General features: G+C 44.8%; 1 protein-coding gene across 2 annotated transcripts in view; it reads left to right on the forward strand.

Moving 5' to 3' along the window:
- Positions 1-18,290, forward strand: part of LOC144113852 (uncharacterized) — a 47,174-nt gene that overhangs the window by 13,601 nt on the left and 15,283 nt on the right. Inside the window, exons 2-3 of one of the 2 annotated variants that reach the window (XM_077647196.1) lie at positions 9,346-9,675; positions 13,501-13,898. In XM_077647196.1, coding sequence (XP_077503322.1) covers positions 9,397-9,675; positions 13,501-13,524 — 303 coding nt within the window. In that variant the 5' untranslated portion in view covers positions 9,346-9,396 and the 3' untranslated portion in view covers positions 13,525-13,898. Of the gene's footprint in view, positions 1-9,293; positions 9,676-13,500; positions 13,899-18,290 lie in introns of those variants that run through there. The other variant, XM_077647194.1, reaches the window with a different exon arrangement.

Consider the following 18,290-nt stretch of genomic DNA (forward strand, 5'->3'; position numbering starts at 1 on the left):
ACCACTGCTTAAACCAGCGTACTCATGCTAACATGGTCAAAATGTTGTGCAAGGTACCGGTATGTCACATGCTATAGGTCACATTGATTCGAGTTGCATGTAATGGCATTTTTTTTTATGAAGTAAAAAAGGGCTGTCTGAGTGGTATCAACCATTTATGATTGATGCCACTATGCTTCCTGGCACTGCTTTTCTGAAAACAAGGCTGAGCCATGGCAGAACTCAGAAGATTGTGTTTTTATAAATTCATCAGCCATGGGAGCAAAGTTGTCACATTACAAGCAGCTAAAGGAACTAATCATAATATTGCATGTTGTATTTTTGAATCCCTGCATTGGTTCGAAATCTATAAAAGTGGCTGTTCATGCTTAGAGAAAATTTGTCTTGTGATGGCAAACATAGGAAGTCAGCTGATTCTACAGCAGACTCTCTGTGTCTGTCATTCATGTAGGTTAACCGTGGATGCATCAGCATTATCGTTTGTAATCAATTGAGCTACTGCAGACAGAGCTGTGACAATATTAGTGTTCAAGTTGGAAGCCCCCATCCCCCCAGACTTGATAACTTTTAATTTAATTTTACTTTGCTGTGCTCAGCAGCAACCATGCATGCTGCAGGTGGCGAGCTGCTGATGTGCTTTTGGATCCATACTTATTCTTTATTCTGTCATTTGTTACAAGTGGCTAAAGTGGTCCAAACTGTTAACTGAACTTCCTCTTATCAATTGTTGTTTCAAAGCATAACAGAATCATCATGGAAGTTTGCTTTGACAACATAACACTTGAAGTTTATTCTCTGATCTTTCGAAATGTGTTCAAATCTTTAGTTACATACCCTACAACACTCACCAGTACTTTTCCATTGCATGCACCTGGCATCCCATCGAGGCAATTACAGATGCATGCCGCTAGCTTCAAGTGTGCCCCAAATGAACCTATGTCATTTTCCACTTTTGTTGAAAGCAAGCTGCTTCTAATTTGTAGGTATCACTGGTGTACACTAGTCCATCTCATGGCCTGCAGTTAGTTTTTGAGGATGGTGGCGATGGTATGATTTTAGTGGTGCAAGAGCAGCTTGGCCAAAGAGCACCATGGCTGACATGCTTTTTGGTATGCATGATCAAGGTGAGATCACAGACCCATTCTACCAAGCACTCCATCCCAGGGAAAACAAGCACCGTGCCCAGGGGAAAGCCTGCATGCATTGAAAAACAAGTTTACGTGGTGGCATTGGACATCAAGCCTATCATTTCTCGCATCAGAGGTGGATGTTGAAACCACTAGGCCAAAATTGTGGTCAACTGCCACTGACACAAGTGCCCTTGCCTAGCCAAAGTTCCATGCACCCTGCAAAAGTTGCATCTCTCTCTCTGTGTCTCCGTAAAACATAACAGATGTATTACATGAGTGAGGATTTTCTGCTGGCCTAAAAATTTATTTGCTTTGTGAGAGGTAAAGGTTCACAGAAAGTCATCTTCCAGTGTACTGGAATGCAAACGTTTGTTGATTTGGCATTTTGAAACTGCCTGTTCATGTCTTCTTTCCAACAGAGGCTAGCCCTGTGTAAGTACAATTATGGAAAACTACTTGTAGACATAGTTGTTTCGCAAAGCACTGTGTGAGAATGTGAAATAAGATGCCATTCTTGCTTTTGCATTACTAGCCACCACATTTCACCTCTGGGCTGTAGTAGCTTAATCTGTATAGGTGTGCTGGTTACTTACCATTTGAGAAATACAAAGTGATCAGTCATGAATTAGCCTCCAAAATACCCAATAGCAATCTGCAGGAGTTATAATCACCTGTAAAATGCCCTGGAAAGTAACTGTGACACGATTTAATGGCACCTCAACAGAGTCCTAAAGCAAACTCTTGGAAAGTAGAAAAGAGACTTTCTGGATTTTGCAAATGAAGTTCTGCAAAAACAGCGACTGTGAATTAGTTTCTACTGTAGTTGCCGCTGGCAAAGCTAAAGGTCAAGTTTAGTTTTATTTTGTTTGGAAACCATGCATCATTAAAACTGCATAGGCGAGGTGGGCTCTGTGCAACATACAGTGTAATGTGTTTCGCACCACATAAAGGTGAACTAAACGTGATATGTATGAGGTGTAGATTAAAAAAAAAAAGAATGTCGATCGTCGCGAGAAACGTTAAGCCCGCGAAGTTTAAATCAATGCCACGTAACAGCTTGCCTGAACGCGCCGAGCACCGCCGCCGATTCTTCAAAGATAGAGACACAATAACAGTGCTCTCAGCATAGATCTAATGAAGGGGCTCGCTTTGCGTTTTCTATGCTACCCATGATAGGCCTTCGCGCTGGCGCTGTATCCGAGATACAGCGGGAACTGATTTCTGCTTTGGCAGTAAAAGCGAGATGTGCCATCAAAACGAGGCAATAGTTAAAACTGTCCTATTAAACTTAGCAAAAAGAAAAGTTTGTAATATTTCGTCATTACTCTCATCCGTAGTGCTGACCTTTTAAAGCAGAACTGTAAGGATGCTCTCGCGTGCCCGGCTAAGCAGACGTACAGAAGTGCCGCTGGCAGCGCAATTTGTATGGTCCGTTGTGGCGGTCTTCTTGTGAAGCTTCAACCGAACTGTTCGCACGACGGTGCAGAAAGCACACTCCACAATCGACTGAGATGAAGAGCGTCAAGAAACGAGGACGACCTAGAAAACTGCCTGGAGAGCAGAAGAAAAACTACCGGCCGGTCTCCGCAACTGTCCGGGCAAGGACCGTCGATGTGTCGAGGCGCGGTGGCGACCTCAACCAGCTCACTGCCGCACTTGATATAAATATAAAGACTGTCCGGTCGATTGCAGCGACTCATAGAAAAGAGGCAAGGAAACGCGGTGGCTCAACCCAAAAGTTCGGCCAGACTGTCAAGAGGGCTTTGTGCGACATTGTTGACAGCATTTCTGCTTCGACACTCGATGAGATTAGAAACGCCCTAATTGAGAGGTTCCCGGAGATTCAGATCAGCAAGTCCACTGCTGATCGCCTTCTCGACGGGCACGGCTACACGCTTAAACTTGCAACGCCAAAGCCAGTTGAAAGAAACCCGATTGACGTGAAGCGCGACCGCAGAAATTACGCGCAATGGCTGCAGAACCAAGGAACTGCTCTGGCCCGCTACTATATGGATGAAACGAACTACGATGTTTGGTGCGCACGAAGCTTCGCGAGAGCCCAGCGCGGCGTGCCAGCTGTGCGACTCGTGCCAAGCACGAAAGGCGCAAACCTGAATATCTTGGTTTGCATGTCGTCAGAAGGACTGCTCCACTACAGCATAGTGGCCAAAGTTCACTGGGCCACATTCAACGACTTCCTTGCCGAGGCTGCGCGGAAAGTAAGCAAACAGGACCCCGATACACAGGCAGTGTTCATATTCGACAAGGCGCCAGCGCACAGCCGCGCCGAAAGTGCAATCCTCGCTGCGGAAAACTACTCTGAGAGGCGGCTTCCTCCATACTGCCCGTTTTTCAATCCCACAGAAGTATTTTTTTTTTCAAAATTAAAATCCTCCGTAAAAGGCTTCCTCCGTGAACAGGAACACGATTTGCTGACAACCCCAGCGAATATCACAAAGGAAGCCAATAAGCGCGCAATGCTGGCCAGTGCCGCGGAAGGATCCTAAAGCAATTTAATGCTTAAGAGGGCACCGCATACGACAGCCACAACTTCACCTTCGTGTCTCCCGCGCTGAATTGTAATGACATGTGACATGGAACACGCAATGCAAGGCGACCGACACACGTCCACTGTGAACTCCAATTAAATCATCCTTGGCATGTAAGTAATTTCACTCTCTCGGCTAACGAACCAGTCCTGCCTCGTCTCCCACGAATAAATTTGTCCACTTCCGGAGCGCATGTTGAGTCATCAAATTCTCATGCAGATGAATATATACAAGATTTACAAAAAAGGTGAACTCCTGTAAATCCATGAAAGGCTAATACTTCACACTGACGCTGATTTTTCGGCGAAGTATTCTGGATTATTCTGTCTGTAAGTCATTCAAATCATCCACTCTGCGCCGAACCGGCAATACCTGTTGTGGAACAAATTTGTCTTGCTTCCACAAAAATGCTGTGGTGCAGACCTATCCACAGTTTATTTACTCTCTGAAAACAGATTAGTTTCATAACAAGCATACTAGGATTGCAAAAGTGACGTGTTATGGCGCACGACACCACACGTCACTTGGTTCTGCAATTCTGCAAAAACGCATCGTCCCTAGACAGCCTTATTACTCTGAAAAAAAAAAAACGATTCATTTCATACCAATCTCTCTATTGACGCTAATATGCCCATCATGATAAGTTGCTTAATGTCACCTGACAACTCGTAAAGACGATGCGAAAGTGCTTGGGCACATCGATAGAATTATTCCGCACGAAAATCCGATTATTTTCACACCTAACATGATAGGGTTGTCAAAGTGACGTATCGAGATGCATGATACTGCAAGTCACGTGACCCCGAATGACCACTCGGCGAAAATGAATGATCTTTACGACAGCCTTATTCCGCACGTAAAACCGATTTGTTTGATACCCAACTTTATAGGGTTGCCAAACTGACGTGTCGTAATTTTCGATCCTCCATGTCACGTGACCACGGCCGATGACTCGTCGAAAATGTATCATCTTCACAACAGCCTTATTACGCTAGGAAAACAGATTGGTTTGATACCCAACATCATAGGGTTGTCAAAGTGACATGTCGGGATTCACGATCCTTCAAGTCACGTGACCACGGATGATGACTCGTCGAAAATGTATCATCTTCACAACAGCCTTATTACGCTAGGAAAACCGATTGTTTTGATACCCAACTTCATAGGGCTGCCGAATAGACTTGTCGTGATGCATGATACTGCAAGTCACGTGACTCCCGACGATGACTCGGCGAAAATGAATTATCTTCACGACAGCCTTATTCCTCTCATAAAACCGATTGGTTTGATACCCACCTTCATAGGGTTGACAAAGTGACGAGTCGTGATGCATGATACTGCAAGTCACATGACCCCGGGTGATGACTAGGGGAAAATGTGTCTTCACGACAGCCTTATTCCGCACGTAAAACCGATTCGTTTCATAGCCAACTTCATAGGGTTGCCAAAGTGATGTGTCGTGATTCACGATACTCCATGTCACGTGACCTCGCATGATGACTCGGCGAAAATGTATCTTCACAACAGCCTTATTAAACTGGGAAAACCGCACCGTTTGATGCCCATCACTGGAAGGTAGCAATAAAGTCTCGTCATGATTAAAGTCGATCCATGTGACGTCACAGCTCATAGTGCCGCATCAAAAGTGTTTTCGACCTAACGACAGCCTCATTCCGCACGAAAAACCGATTCGTTTCATACCCAACATCATGGGGTTGCGAAAGTGACGTGTCATAATTCATGATACTGCAAGTCACATGACGCCAATTGATGGCTTGGCTAACTCGTATCATCATCACGACAGCCTTATTACACAGGGAAAATCGATCGGTTTGATACCCATCACTGCATGGTTGCCATAACGTCCCGTCATGATGAAAGCCGCTCCTTGTGACGTCACAACTTGTAATGACGCGGCCAAAGAGATTAGAGTTAGCGATAGCGATAACGTTGCAATAACGACTTGATGTGATGCATGATACTGCAAGTCGCGTGAGACCGGACAGTGGACTCATCAAAATAGCTGTGTGCAAACGATAGCCGTATTATCCAGGGAAATTCGATACCAATGTTGTTGGGTCGCGAAATTGCCTCCCCTTTGCTGAAAGTCACGTGACTTTATAAGGTGGGAAGAATTGCACATCTTTGTGCAGTTTATTAATGTCATGTAGGAACACACTTAATGGGCTAGCTAAAGGTGTGTCGAAGTGATAGCGTCATTACATTCGGCATAACGTTTCGTTCCATACCCCTCATGACTTCGGTTGAGAATGTGGGAAGTCAGGTTGCAAGTGATGCGAAGTCATGTGAGTGGACTATCGGCTGATCACAGGGAGTTTATCTTAGTCATCACCTTAGAGTGAGTCGCTCATCTTATCATGATAATAAAGGTGTGACATGTTGATGCGAGTTGCTGGACACCGCCGATGCATATCTGCAATATGCTTCGGGCTCCCCTTGTACTTCGATTGATGTGGTAGGTGGTATAAATACCAGGCCCTTATTTGTTATGATTAAAAAAGTTATTACTTGCTCATTGAGTGTCTAATGCTTCGTCAGTAACAACTCATCGACAACGCGTCTGGGATTTTTAGACCGTGTTTTAAGTTTGAGCGGTCTAGTGTGAGAATGCATGAGGATTAAATTCGCTGGCGTTTGGATTAAATGCTTTGGCGCTTCGATTAATTTCTTTGGCGCCTGGATTAAATTGAGTGGCACTCGGATTAAATATTCTGGCGTTTGGATTAAATTGAGCGGGAAATACTGTGGTACATTATCGCATTAACTAAGCATCATATTCAATAATAAATATCGACGTCCGGCGCGGTTGACGGTTTATGCCTGAAAAGATTTTTCTTCTTTTTCGACCACCCTATATTTAGGTATTTTTGAAAGTGGGACACATACTTTTGATACTTTATTAAATGCATACTGCACCAAAGTACCAGGGAAAGCAAATGGAGGAGAATAGACACGACAGGGCAAAAAAAAAAAAAAAGTGGCGCAATGCGACCGACGACGAATGTGTGCAAGACGGGCGGCGTGGTCGTGTTGGCACAATGCATTTCTTGACCTTTTTTCGTTGAAAAAAGTGGGTGGCGACGCGATTTTCCTACAAAAAAATTCTAGTTTTTGGGTAGCACAAAATGAGATAGAAGACGTCTTCAAAGCAACTATCCGAAACGAAACAAACGGCTACAGAACGTTCGGAGAAGATAAGTTTTGGGCAATGTCCGGGTCAAAAGACGACGTAGAATCCGTGTCCTACCCGCCGTCAAGAAACTTCGAAACATGGACCACTAGCAAGACCTTTCCCATGTCCAACATTATTGGACAAAATATTTGAGTATTGGAAAGCTGTAATGTATTGATATGGAAATATTGAAGGTAATGGTCCATTAATATGATATGTAGCAAAATCTTTCTTTTTCAGTGTTTCCATCGCTCGCATCGAGCAGTCAAGACTGCCATAGAAAACTATGGCAGAATTATATGTGGAAAAATGCGTTCAAAAACTCTTTCATGTTCAAAAATGCTTTTATCCAGAATTGTTTGGTATGATACGAATACAAGCAGTTTAGACGACGTCTGCAATGCGGCACCCTTTTGGTGCACGCGAAATGAGAACAGTACTATTTATTATGTTCAATAAAAGATCACATCCAAAACAAAATGCCCAATTGGCAGTACCCGAGTTGAATACAATTTTGAATGGTGCAGCAGAGTAAAAAGAGTGTACCTAAAAAAATCGTATCACCATCACCTGACGCAGATGAATTGTGCAGCAGAATAAAAAAAGGAGCATTACCACACGAGCTGCTAAAATCCCATTGGGAATCTCGTGAGACCTGCATGCTATACATTTACTCCATTCGCGTTGACACATGCATGTATGCCCACGCCCGTAATGTCGTGAAACAAGCAGAGCACGACTTTTACCGCCTCTTTACACAGTGTTGGAGGGGCCCTTGAGTAGGCTGACTCGTTCAGCACCGCAGGTCCCGTCCCCGAATGACGTCGTCGGACTCCGTTAAGAAGTCCGACTGTACAGAGGGTTTATTTACATTTTTACAGGAGTAATGATCACAATGGAGAATGATCTTCACTGCACTCGCTGAGGATTTTTATACAGTTCTTCGTCCCTAAATTCCCTAGGTTGAGGACGCCCTCGCCGGGTGGGAGTGGCCTGAAACTTGCTTTCTCGTGCACAAACTCGCACCGCCGCACATAGGGACACGCCCCCGTCACATGTCGTGCCTGGGAGAGAGGAGGATGCCGGGGTACTCGGGTCGGGAGCGATCCGCTAATACAGACGGGTTGTCGCTGAATGTAATAGCACCTCCGCGGCCCGAAAAATCTCGAATGGCCAGCGTTGACGACCGCTGGGCAGGAAGAGATGAGGCTGGAACCGTGCTGAAGTGTGGCTCCCAGAAATTACGTCCAAACTCGAACATTCAATAAAGGAAGGCGTCAGCGGACTGCTCCCCGCGACAGTGCGCCACCACACAAGCAAGCGCTCGGAATTCGCCAAAGAACCACTAGGCTTCTCCCATTTACAACAAGACAGTTAAAAGAAGTGCGTTTAAATTTGGGTTAATTTTGTGCCGACAGAGGGCGAAATATCCCCTTTTGAAATCGCCATAGCCGGACTACTCGGAACAAAGATAAGAAAAAAAAACACACACATACAGGAGGAGAACCCACTAAGTTCTCCCGATTACATCAATCTGCTCAAGCCATCAGCATTTCCGTGCAGTTTCTCCTTCTTGTAACGCACCGAGAAATTGTACTGTTGAAGAGCTGGACTCCATCTGAGCAAGCGACCATTTTTGGGGGACATCTGTCGCAGCCACGTTAAAGGACAATGGTCAGTCTCAAATACAAACTTTGCTCCGTACAGGTAACACGACAACTTCTGTGCCGCCCAAAATAAACATGCGCACTCTTTTTCGGAAGCGCTGTACGCTTCCCCTCTACAGGTCAGCTTGCGGCTGATGTACAGAATCGGGTGTTCTTCATGGTCGTAGCCAACTTGGCTTAAGACAGCACCCATCCCTCTACCACTGGCATCACACTGGACTATAAACTCTTTCCCATAGTCAGGGGTCCTGAGCAAGGGTCGGGACATGAGTGCTTCCTTCAGGCTCTTGAAGGAGTTTTCTTTTAGCTCATCCCAACTTACGTCAGTAGGTGCTCCCTTTCGCAAGGCGTCAGTTAAGCGACTAACCCGCTGTGAGTAGCTAGGAGTATATTGCTGGTAGTACCCAACTAATCCCAAAAAGGAGCGAATGTCCGTTTTCGTCCGTGGCTGCGGCAATGCTGCGATCGGGGCAACTTTTAATTCGGATGGGCTCCTAGTTCCCTGGCCTACAACGTGGCCCAAGTACGTCGCATGAGCGCAAGCAAACCTGCACTTTTCTGCTTTCAGTGTCAGGCCGGCCTGTCGCAAACTAGAAAACACGGTCTTTGGGTGTTCTTTCCAGGTTTCCGAAAAAATAGCGACATTGTCTAAATAAGGGAGTGCAAAGCACTGCATGTCCCTCAGTACGATGTCCACGAGTTTCGAGAAGCTGAAGGGGCCATTCTTCAACCCAAAACTAAGCATTAGGGGATTTGGAGCCGGCACGCTTGCCGACATGCGCCTCACGCTGCTGTTGCACATGCAGGTCTTTTTTACGCTCGGAACCTCGGCTGTGCTCGGCCCGACAGGACAGGCGATGTCCCCTTGCCTCATCGAGCCTTTTTCATCGGCCGCGAGCGGTTGGAAGCTGACCGTCGTGTCGACCACCGTCGACAAGAGGGGATCGCCGGTTATCAACGTTTCCAAGCTTCACTCGGACACTGATTCCATTGACTGCGACCCACCAATCTTCTTCGAGCATCAGGAGCCACGTGACTACAACCAAGCCTACTTAAACCCGCTGCGCTTTGGCTACGTGGGATTTGGAGCCGGCACGCTTGCCGACATGCGCCTCACGCTGCTGTTGCACATGCAGGTTAGTTACCGCTATTCTATTGTGATACGAGAACCTCTGTATGCATTGCCGGCTCCACCCACGCCAAGTGCTTTTGTTGGTCGTAGCAGACGAGTACGCAAACTTGTATGTTGCAGGCAGTTTCGCCTGATTGTGAATCGGGTGTTGTACCTGGTGCTTCTACTGCTACTTTCCGGAGATATTGAGCTCAATCCTGGCCCTCTTAGTGAATGTCAAGTGGAACTGCTTAAGAGTTTACAAAGCGGTCAGGCAGCTATTATGGCTAAGTTAGATAACATCGATGCGAGGATCGCTAAGCATGAAGCCATCATAGGGGATATAAGCAGTAAACTTGACAAAGCTGGAGGACAGATTGACGCTCTCGACAAAGTGGTTATTGAACAGGCTAATGTTATTGAACACTTAACGCGAGAGGTAAAGGATCTGCATAGCAAGAATACCGATCTTGAAAATCAAAGTCGGAGGCAAAACCTTGTCTTCTATGGCGTTAAGGACAGCAACCAATCAAACATGGGAAGAATCTGAGAACCTAATCAAAAGCATCTGTCAGTCAAGGCTAGGGATCGAATTGAAAACTGTACAAAGGGCGCACCGTGTCGGGCGTTTCAGTGATAAGACTGCACGACCTATAATAGTGAATTTTGCCGCCTATAAAGAGCAACAAGAAGTCATGAGTTGCGCGAAAAAGTTTAAGGGTTCTGAGTATAGCGTGGATCAAGATTATTCAACAGAGACACGTAATGTTCGGAAGCGACTGTGGGAATACGCAAAAATTCAGGAGGCCGACAAAAGCAAGATAAAACTAAAGTACGACAAACTTATTCTGAACGGAAAGGCTTTTATATGGGACAAAGAAAAGCAGGTGGTTGTTCCCGCCATGAAACGATGACGCCCCATTCATCCAAGGAAAAGCCTCCAACGAGATTTAGTTGCCGTAATCGTTAACTGCAGAAGCATTGTAAATAAAGTCGATGAGTTTGCTGGACTTCTAGAGTCTGTAAAGGCAGACATAGTATTTGGTACTGAATCATGGTTAGATGCATCAATCAGGGATAGCGAGGTGTTTCCTAAAGAATTCATTGCTTACCGCAAAGACAGATCCCGGTTTGGCGGGGGCGTCTTTCTGTTGGTGCATTCCTCTTTAAGATCATCATTACTAGATGTCGATTACAATGATGTTGAATCAATATGGTGTACACTTACGCTGCACGACAACTCGTCATACGCTGTTGGATCATTTTATCGCCCTCCCGGTTCTGATCTGAGCACTTTGCAATCACTTTATGAAATCATTTCCGAGGTTTCCCAAAAACCGATATTGCTCGGGGGTGATTTCAATCTGCCGGATCTGCACTGGGGTGATGGCATGTGTGTAACCACAACAGGTTGTGGAATCGATATAGAAATGAAGAGCATCATAGATACTTTTGGCTTAGTACAGTACGTTCAGGAACCAACTAGGGATAAAAATGTTTTAGATCTTTTCTTTTCCAACTCTCCGGATCAAGTTAATGCTGTTCATGTTATTCCAGGCATTAGTGATCATCAGGCGGTCATTGCATGCATGAAAGCATCGCATAGTAGACAAAAGAAATGTGAGTCAAGGCGAGTCTTTTTTTACGATAAAGGTGACTATGCTAGAATGTCCGAAAAATTACAAAATCACTTGCCCGTTTTTGAGTGCTTTTATGATGAGTGCGATATTCATGAATTATGGCGTTTATTTGAGCAAAAACTTTTTGAACTGAGGGATGCACACGTGCCAAGTATAGATTCAGCTAGACTGAAGAAACGCAGAAAGCCGTGGGTGACTGCCAGTTTGATAAAAATGATAAGGAAAAGAAGGCGTGCGTACCTCAAGTTTAAGAGACCAAAACGTGAAGATGACTTCAGCAGATTACTTGTACTAACGCGTGAGCACAAAGAAAAACTAAAAACTGCGAAAGAGGAGTACTTTAAAACGCTGGACGTTAAAATGAAGAAAAACCCTAAACTTTTTTTGGCACTACTTAAGGGAGTGTGGAACAGATTCATCTGGTGTAGGTGAAATCGTTTATAATCAACAGGTCATCTCAGGTGACTTAGAGAAGGCAACGTGTTTTAATAATCACTTCAAGTCTGTTTTCTCCCCTAACCATATCAACAGTCACCAACATTACACAAGTTATGCGCCAGCAATGCCGCCAGTCGAAATAAGTGTAAGAGGGATTCTATCGCTCCTAGAGGATATAGATGAATCAAAGGCCTGTGGTCCCGACGGCATATCACCCCGGTTGCTAAAGAACTGTGCTTATCCTATCTCACAGTATCTATGCCTTATTTATAAAAAATCTTTGGATACAGGTCTTTTACCACGACTGGAAGATAGCTCATGTGGTCCCGATTCACAAAGGCGGATCAAGAAAGGATGTATCAAATTACAGGCCTATTTCTCTAACATCAGTTTCATGCAAAATTTTTGAGCACATCTTATACACAGAAATAATGAACCACCTGGTAAAGAATGATTTGCTGATGAAGGAACAACATGGGTTCTGGAAAGGTTTATCATGTACTACTCAACTTGTTGAATTTTATCACGAACTTGTATCTGAAGTTGACCGCGGGGGCCAAACAGACTGCATATTTCTGGATTTCCGGAAAGCGTTTGACACTGTGTCACACCCACTCCTTCTCTATAAACTAAAAATGTTGAATCTGGACACAGCTGTTATAGTATGGATTCAGAATTATTTGCTCGGCCGCCGCCAACGTGTAGTCCTTAATGGTGTATGTTCAGATTACGTTGATGTGACATCAGGGGTCCCACAGGGGTCGGTCCTGGGGCCACTCCTGTTCTTAATCTATATAAATGATATTTCACTCGGTATCTCCTCAAGTATACGTCTGTTTGCAGATGACTGCGTTTTGTACAGGAAAATTAACAATGCCAATGACGTCGTTCAACTCCAAACTGACTTAACACTTATCCACGATTGGTCTCTGAAATGGAAAATGTCTTTGAATACGGAGAAATGCGCTCATCTTTGTTTTTCACGAAAAAAAATCAAAGTCCGAGCTCAGTATCGCATAAGTAATGAATTGATCACACAGAAATGTACTTACAGATACTTAGGTGTTATACTAACGGATGACTGTTCCTGGAATGCTCACGTGGATCATGTGGTTACCAAAGCCGGTAGGGCACTAAATTTCATACAGCGGAGTTTAAGGTCTTCGCAGCCAAACCTCAAGAAAACTGCTTTTCTCTCTTGTGTTCGACCTATCATTGAATATGCCTGTATTGTATGGGACCCTGCACATCGGGTGTTAATTGAAAAACTTGAAAAAATTCATAACAGAGCAGCAAGGTTCGTCTTGGGCAGGTACGGGCGAAGGGATAGTTGTACAGCAATGAAAAAAGCATTGCAATGGGAACCACTCGCTTCCCGTAGAAGAAAATTGAGGCTAAAATTGCTGTACTTAATCGTTCACGGAAAAACGGGGATTGATTTTGAAAATTACTTAAAACAGCCCTTTTACGTTTCTCAACGACATGACCATTCCCGTAAAATTAGAGACTACCGTACCAGGACGAACTTGTTTGCAAATTCATTTTTTGTTAAAACAGTGCAACAGTGGAACCGGCTTTCCGAGGAGCAAGTGTGCTCTGCAAGTGAAGATGTATTTTTTGCCAATCTGTAACCCCCCTGCTATAACGCCTTCGGGCAAATGCGGGGTAACTCTTGAATAAAGAAGAATAAAGAGAGGTGCCTGCTTCGACTTCGCAGCAGCGGCGGCGGCGGAAGCATTTCGTCCTGACACGTGCGCTTGCTATCTTTGCAGATCGTTGCTGGCTGGAATCGCTGACAGTTTCCTGACCGCTCTTATCAGCTGACTACTCCGGATCATCTGAAAAGAAACGTCATCAAGAGTGCCGCCACCAGGGGCAAAGCCTATAAGAACAGCACTGCGGACCAGCGATCACTTGGCAGCAGCGGGGGCGGCGGAAGCATTTCGTCCTGACACGTGCGCTTGCTATCGTTGCTGGCTGGAATCGCTGACAGTGTCCTGACCGCTCCTATCAGCTGACTACTCCGGATTATCTGAGAAGAAATGTCATCAAGAGTACCGCCACCAGGGGCAAAGCCTATAAGAACAGCACTGCGGACCAGCGATCCCTTGGCAGCAGCGGGGGCGGCGGAAGCATCTCGTCCTGACACGTGCACTTGCTATCTTCGCAGGTTAGACACACTTTTGCCTTATGTTCAAGTCACGCTAATTGCGCTGCCCTGGTTGCTGCCCTTGTGTTTCCTGTTCTATTTCCTAACATGTCGGAATTTACTCGGTTCCGTGACGAACCGCGAAAAGAAATGAATGAATTCAAAGGAAAGCATGAGCGTGAAATGAGAAAGGAAATAAGGGAATTTAAAACTAGTTTGGAATTTTGCAATAATGACCTTGAAGAGCTAAAGAAACAAAAAACCCAACTCCTAAATGACAACAAAGCTCTCAAGGAAGCTAACGAGGCACTGCTCAAAGAATGTGAAATGTTAAAAAAGAAAACCTCGGAACATGAACAACGCATGACTGCTTCAGAGCAGTACTCTAGAAAATGCAATCTAGAGATAAAACCCATAACAAAAGAGACAGACAAAGATCTTTCCAAGACCTTGAGTCAAATCGGCGAGCTGATAAACGAACCGATAACCGAATCAGACAATGCATCCCGGGAAAGGATCCAAATACAACTCCTAACGTCATTGTGCAGTTTAAGAACCGTTCCAAGCGCGACACGGTGCTACAAAAAGCAAAGAAAATGAGAATTACAATAGAGGATTTCGGGTATTCAACCAAAACACCAATATACATAAATGAACATCTCTGCCCTGCTCTCAAGTCCCTGTTGAGTAAGGCTGTAGCACAGACAAAATCCACAGGCTGGAGCTTAGTTTGGACAGTTGGCGGAAAAATCCTGGCAAAGAAAGACGAATCTACAGTGAGCATTCGAGATGAGCAGGATCTGGCAAAAATTGCATGAGTAAGCACGCCGGGTGCTTCTTCGTTTTGTTTTTAGCATGGCAGTTTTACCCCGTAATGTAAACGCTGTAAAACACTCTTACACCGATGCATATCTAGCCTGATTTCATCTAAACATTCGGTCTGCAAGACACAAAGAAGACGAACTATCCGTCTTTCTTGATGATTTCAGTTTTGAATTCGATGCCATGTTTTTGGCTGAAACTTCGTATACACGCACCACTGAAGTTTACAAACGAGACTGCTACCAAACCTACTTCCTAAATCGGACATCTAAACATGGGGGTGGAGTGGCAATACTAATGAAACATGCTCTAAGCTGTGATATTATACCCGAATTTTCTTTCATAAGTGATCATGTAGGATGTTTAACAGTTGTGTCGCGAAGAAATGTTCTTTCAGTCATGTACAGACCACCGGATTCTTCTGTTGATGTTTATATCGGTCATTTAGATCACTTGCTGAATTAGTCAGTCAAAAAAATCTTAACCTCATTCTCGGTGGAGATCTCAATATCTACTTATTGAAGCCATCTCCTGCTCAAATGAGGTTTGTATCAACGGTAGAGTCCAGTGGCCATCTTATATTAACCCAAACTGCAACCCGGGTCACAATGCAAACTGCTGTCCTTCTTGATATTTTTGTAACCAACAAAAATAGTAATTATGTTTTCTCCGGAGTTTCATGCTGTGATATTGGTGACCACTACCCGATTTATGTACTTGTACGAGGCATCAAAAAGCAAACAACTGGTTTACTCGCTGTGAAAAAAACACAGTGCATCACACCCGTGACCCTTGAAGCGTTTCGTTCAAGTATTATTAACGAAAGTTGGAATGATGTATTTTCTTCCGATGATGCATATGAGCTATTCATTTCTCGTTTTAAGTCATTATATCATGAACATTTTTAAGATAAGGTGATCAAGAAGAAATCGTAAACCTTGGATCAACCGCGAATTTCTAAAGATGATTAAAAAGAAATCCAAGTTGTTCAAGAAATTTATGAAAACAATGTCGCTGGCTGATCGACAAAGATTCAAAGAGTATCGAAATAAATTAACTACTCATTTAAGAAATGAAAAAAAGTATCTGCATAACGAGTTTATGAGCGAAAATTGCGATGGAAGCGCTCAAGTCTGAGTGAAAATAAACAAACTACTCGATTGCAAATCAAGTTCTGCGGGTGTTGCTAGTCTTACTCTCGAAGGTCATAAGGTAGAAAGAATCGAGCTTGCAGAAAAGTTCAATCATTTTTTTAAGGATGCTGTTTCACAAAACATCCCCCCGAAAACTGTAAATCCCAATATAAAAGCCAATGATCACAGTGTCTTTTTAGTACCTACCAATGAAAATGAAGTTTGCAGTATTTTTGCCTCCTTAAATAATGGCAGAGCTTTTGATATAATTACTTGTGAGCGGTTATTTATCTCTTGGCTGGGGATACTTTCTGGGCTCAAGTAACACGGCTTCTGTTAGTGGATTGTAGCAGATCATTGGGCGCCGCTAATACTTTTGTTCTATAGTAACATTCTCGGAAAATGCAATGAAGAAAACCCCAATAACTTTCAAACAAACAAAAGACAAACAAGAAAGCAATGGTTCGTAAATGCGCTTGCGAATGATTTTGCTGACGTGTGACAAACCAAAGGTGAAAGGGGGTGGGGGAAGCCGTTTTTACAGGCGACGAGGAAAGCAGCAGCTGCACCATGGAATGGGAGAAGACATTTCCTCCTCTCGCTGGCGTGGATGATGGACTAGTGGCTGCGCTGCATGGGCATGGAAACGAATATATTTCTTTCATTTTGAGCGCGTTTTAAACCAACATGATTTTCTTCATAGCATACGTAGGTCCCAGATCAGCTTTCCGCTCGAGTATGTCTCCCTATTCGGATTTATAAATACGTATAAAAACTGCAGTTGCTCTGCTCGTGCACTATTGCGTTGTCGCGCATTAAACAAAGAATCAAACCGGGCTTCCACGGATATGGTTGCTATCCAAAGATGATGTCTTCTTTCTTCTGTATTTACAAAGGTGCCGGCAAATTTCCGTGGCATTTATGCACAGACAATATTGTTTTTTGATGAGGCTTAATGTCAGTATAAATGGCGACTTCAAACTGTACTTGCGCCAGCGGAAGAGGACAAGAAAGTGATGTAAAGAGATGAAGCTTACAAATGAAGGATATTTAAGAGGAGCCGATTCGTTGGCCGCATTATGTGTATCACTGGAAGACTCATTAGGTAAGAAAAATTAAATCTGTTTTGAGAACTATCCGGCTGGCGACTAAACGCTAAACTGAATCATTACGCGCGAGTATTTGCAAGAATTCAGAATGCATGTTCTTTGAATGTATGCTATATATTGTTGATTTGCATCCGGAGCGCCGAACGTACCATGCCACAATTACTGTTCCACTGTATCAACACTGCAAACTCTGTGGAGCGCCCTTCTCAAGTTGCTGTTTACACAGAAAGCATTCGCCTCGCTTTAAATGTGAATGAACATTCACTCGCACAACGGGCGGCCTGTAAGTTTTTCCCGCACCATCAGTGCGCGCGACTCATCATCTCGCAACTCTTCCGCTAATTAGGCCACATGCTGCATTCTTCCAAGTAGATGCAGATTGCTGGTCACTGGCCAAAGTCAATGACCAGCAATCTGCATCAACATGATTCCTGACCAGACGGTATGCCGTCAAACCCTCGACTACATTCTTCCAAGTAATCGATGCTCATCGCGGCAATCTTCCATCGCAATTCACCCGTGCCTCAAGACCGTGCTCGCCCTTATAGAGTATTGCCGCGAAGCTTGCTTTTTGTCTGGAACCTGCTGCTCTCGCTCGCGGGGCGAACTTTTGGCTCAGTCACCCCCCGGCGCTGCTTCGCTTGGGGATCTTCTTATCGCGGCAGGCACGCCGCATTATCAATTTTCTGGGACGCGAGACGCGACCAGAGTTATCTCGATTTTTCCTAGCCTCGCGCAAGTGTGCCTACTATGTTCTGGAACTTTCCTTGCCGCCTTTAAAATCGAGCACGGCTAAGAGCGGCGGGCATTCTGTTAGTCGACGACCGCCGAGCACGTTCGCTGCTATCGCCGCCGCTGAGTTTTCAGAGCTGTTCTTAGTGGGCGTAAGCCAGCCTATTAAAGTATTCTCTTACGAGCTGCTCTGTGCCTTCCTCAAGACCGGACCCCAGTCGGTGCTACGTGACCCCGGCGGAGTTCCCGTCACCACCTCGTGACAGTATGCATAAACGTCTGGTGCACCTTGCTATTCCTGTAATTACGAAGAATGCTGGTATATCATTGGCTGCTCTCCAACAGGTCACGTTGGAACGTCTGCATTCCAACCACAGTCGCCGCATCCACGTCTACACAGATGAAGAGATCCCGGCGAGGTCCATGATCAAAGTGATGACCTACCACACTTCCTCAACTGGTGCGGAACTAGCTGCCCTTCGGGCTGCAGTTGAGTTCATCAGCCAATAACCTCCACAAGAGTGGTAAGTTTTCACTTATTCCAAATTAAGCAGCCCTTCGAGGCCTGCAAGCTGCTTTACGCCGCGAGTCGCATGAACAACAAGGCTGCAGGGATT

Source organism: Amblyomma americanum, chromosome 1 (genome assembly GCF_052857255.1).
Source record: "Amblyomma americanum isolate KBUSLIRL-KWMA chromosome 1, ASM5285725v1, whole genome shotgun sequence".
In the NCBI taxonomy this organism is placed as follows: Eukaryota; Metazoa; Arthropoda; class Arachnida; order Ixodida; family Ixodidae; genus Amblyomma; species Amblyomma americanum.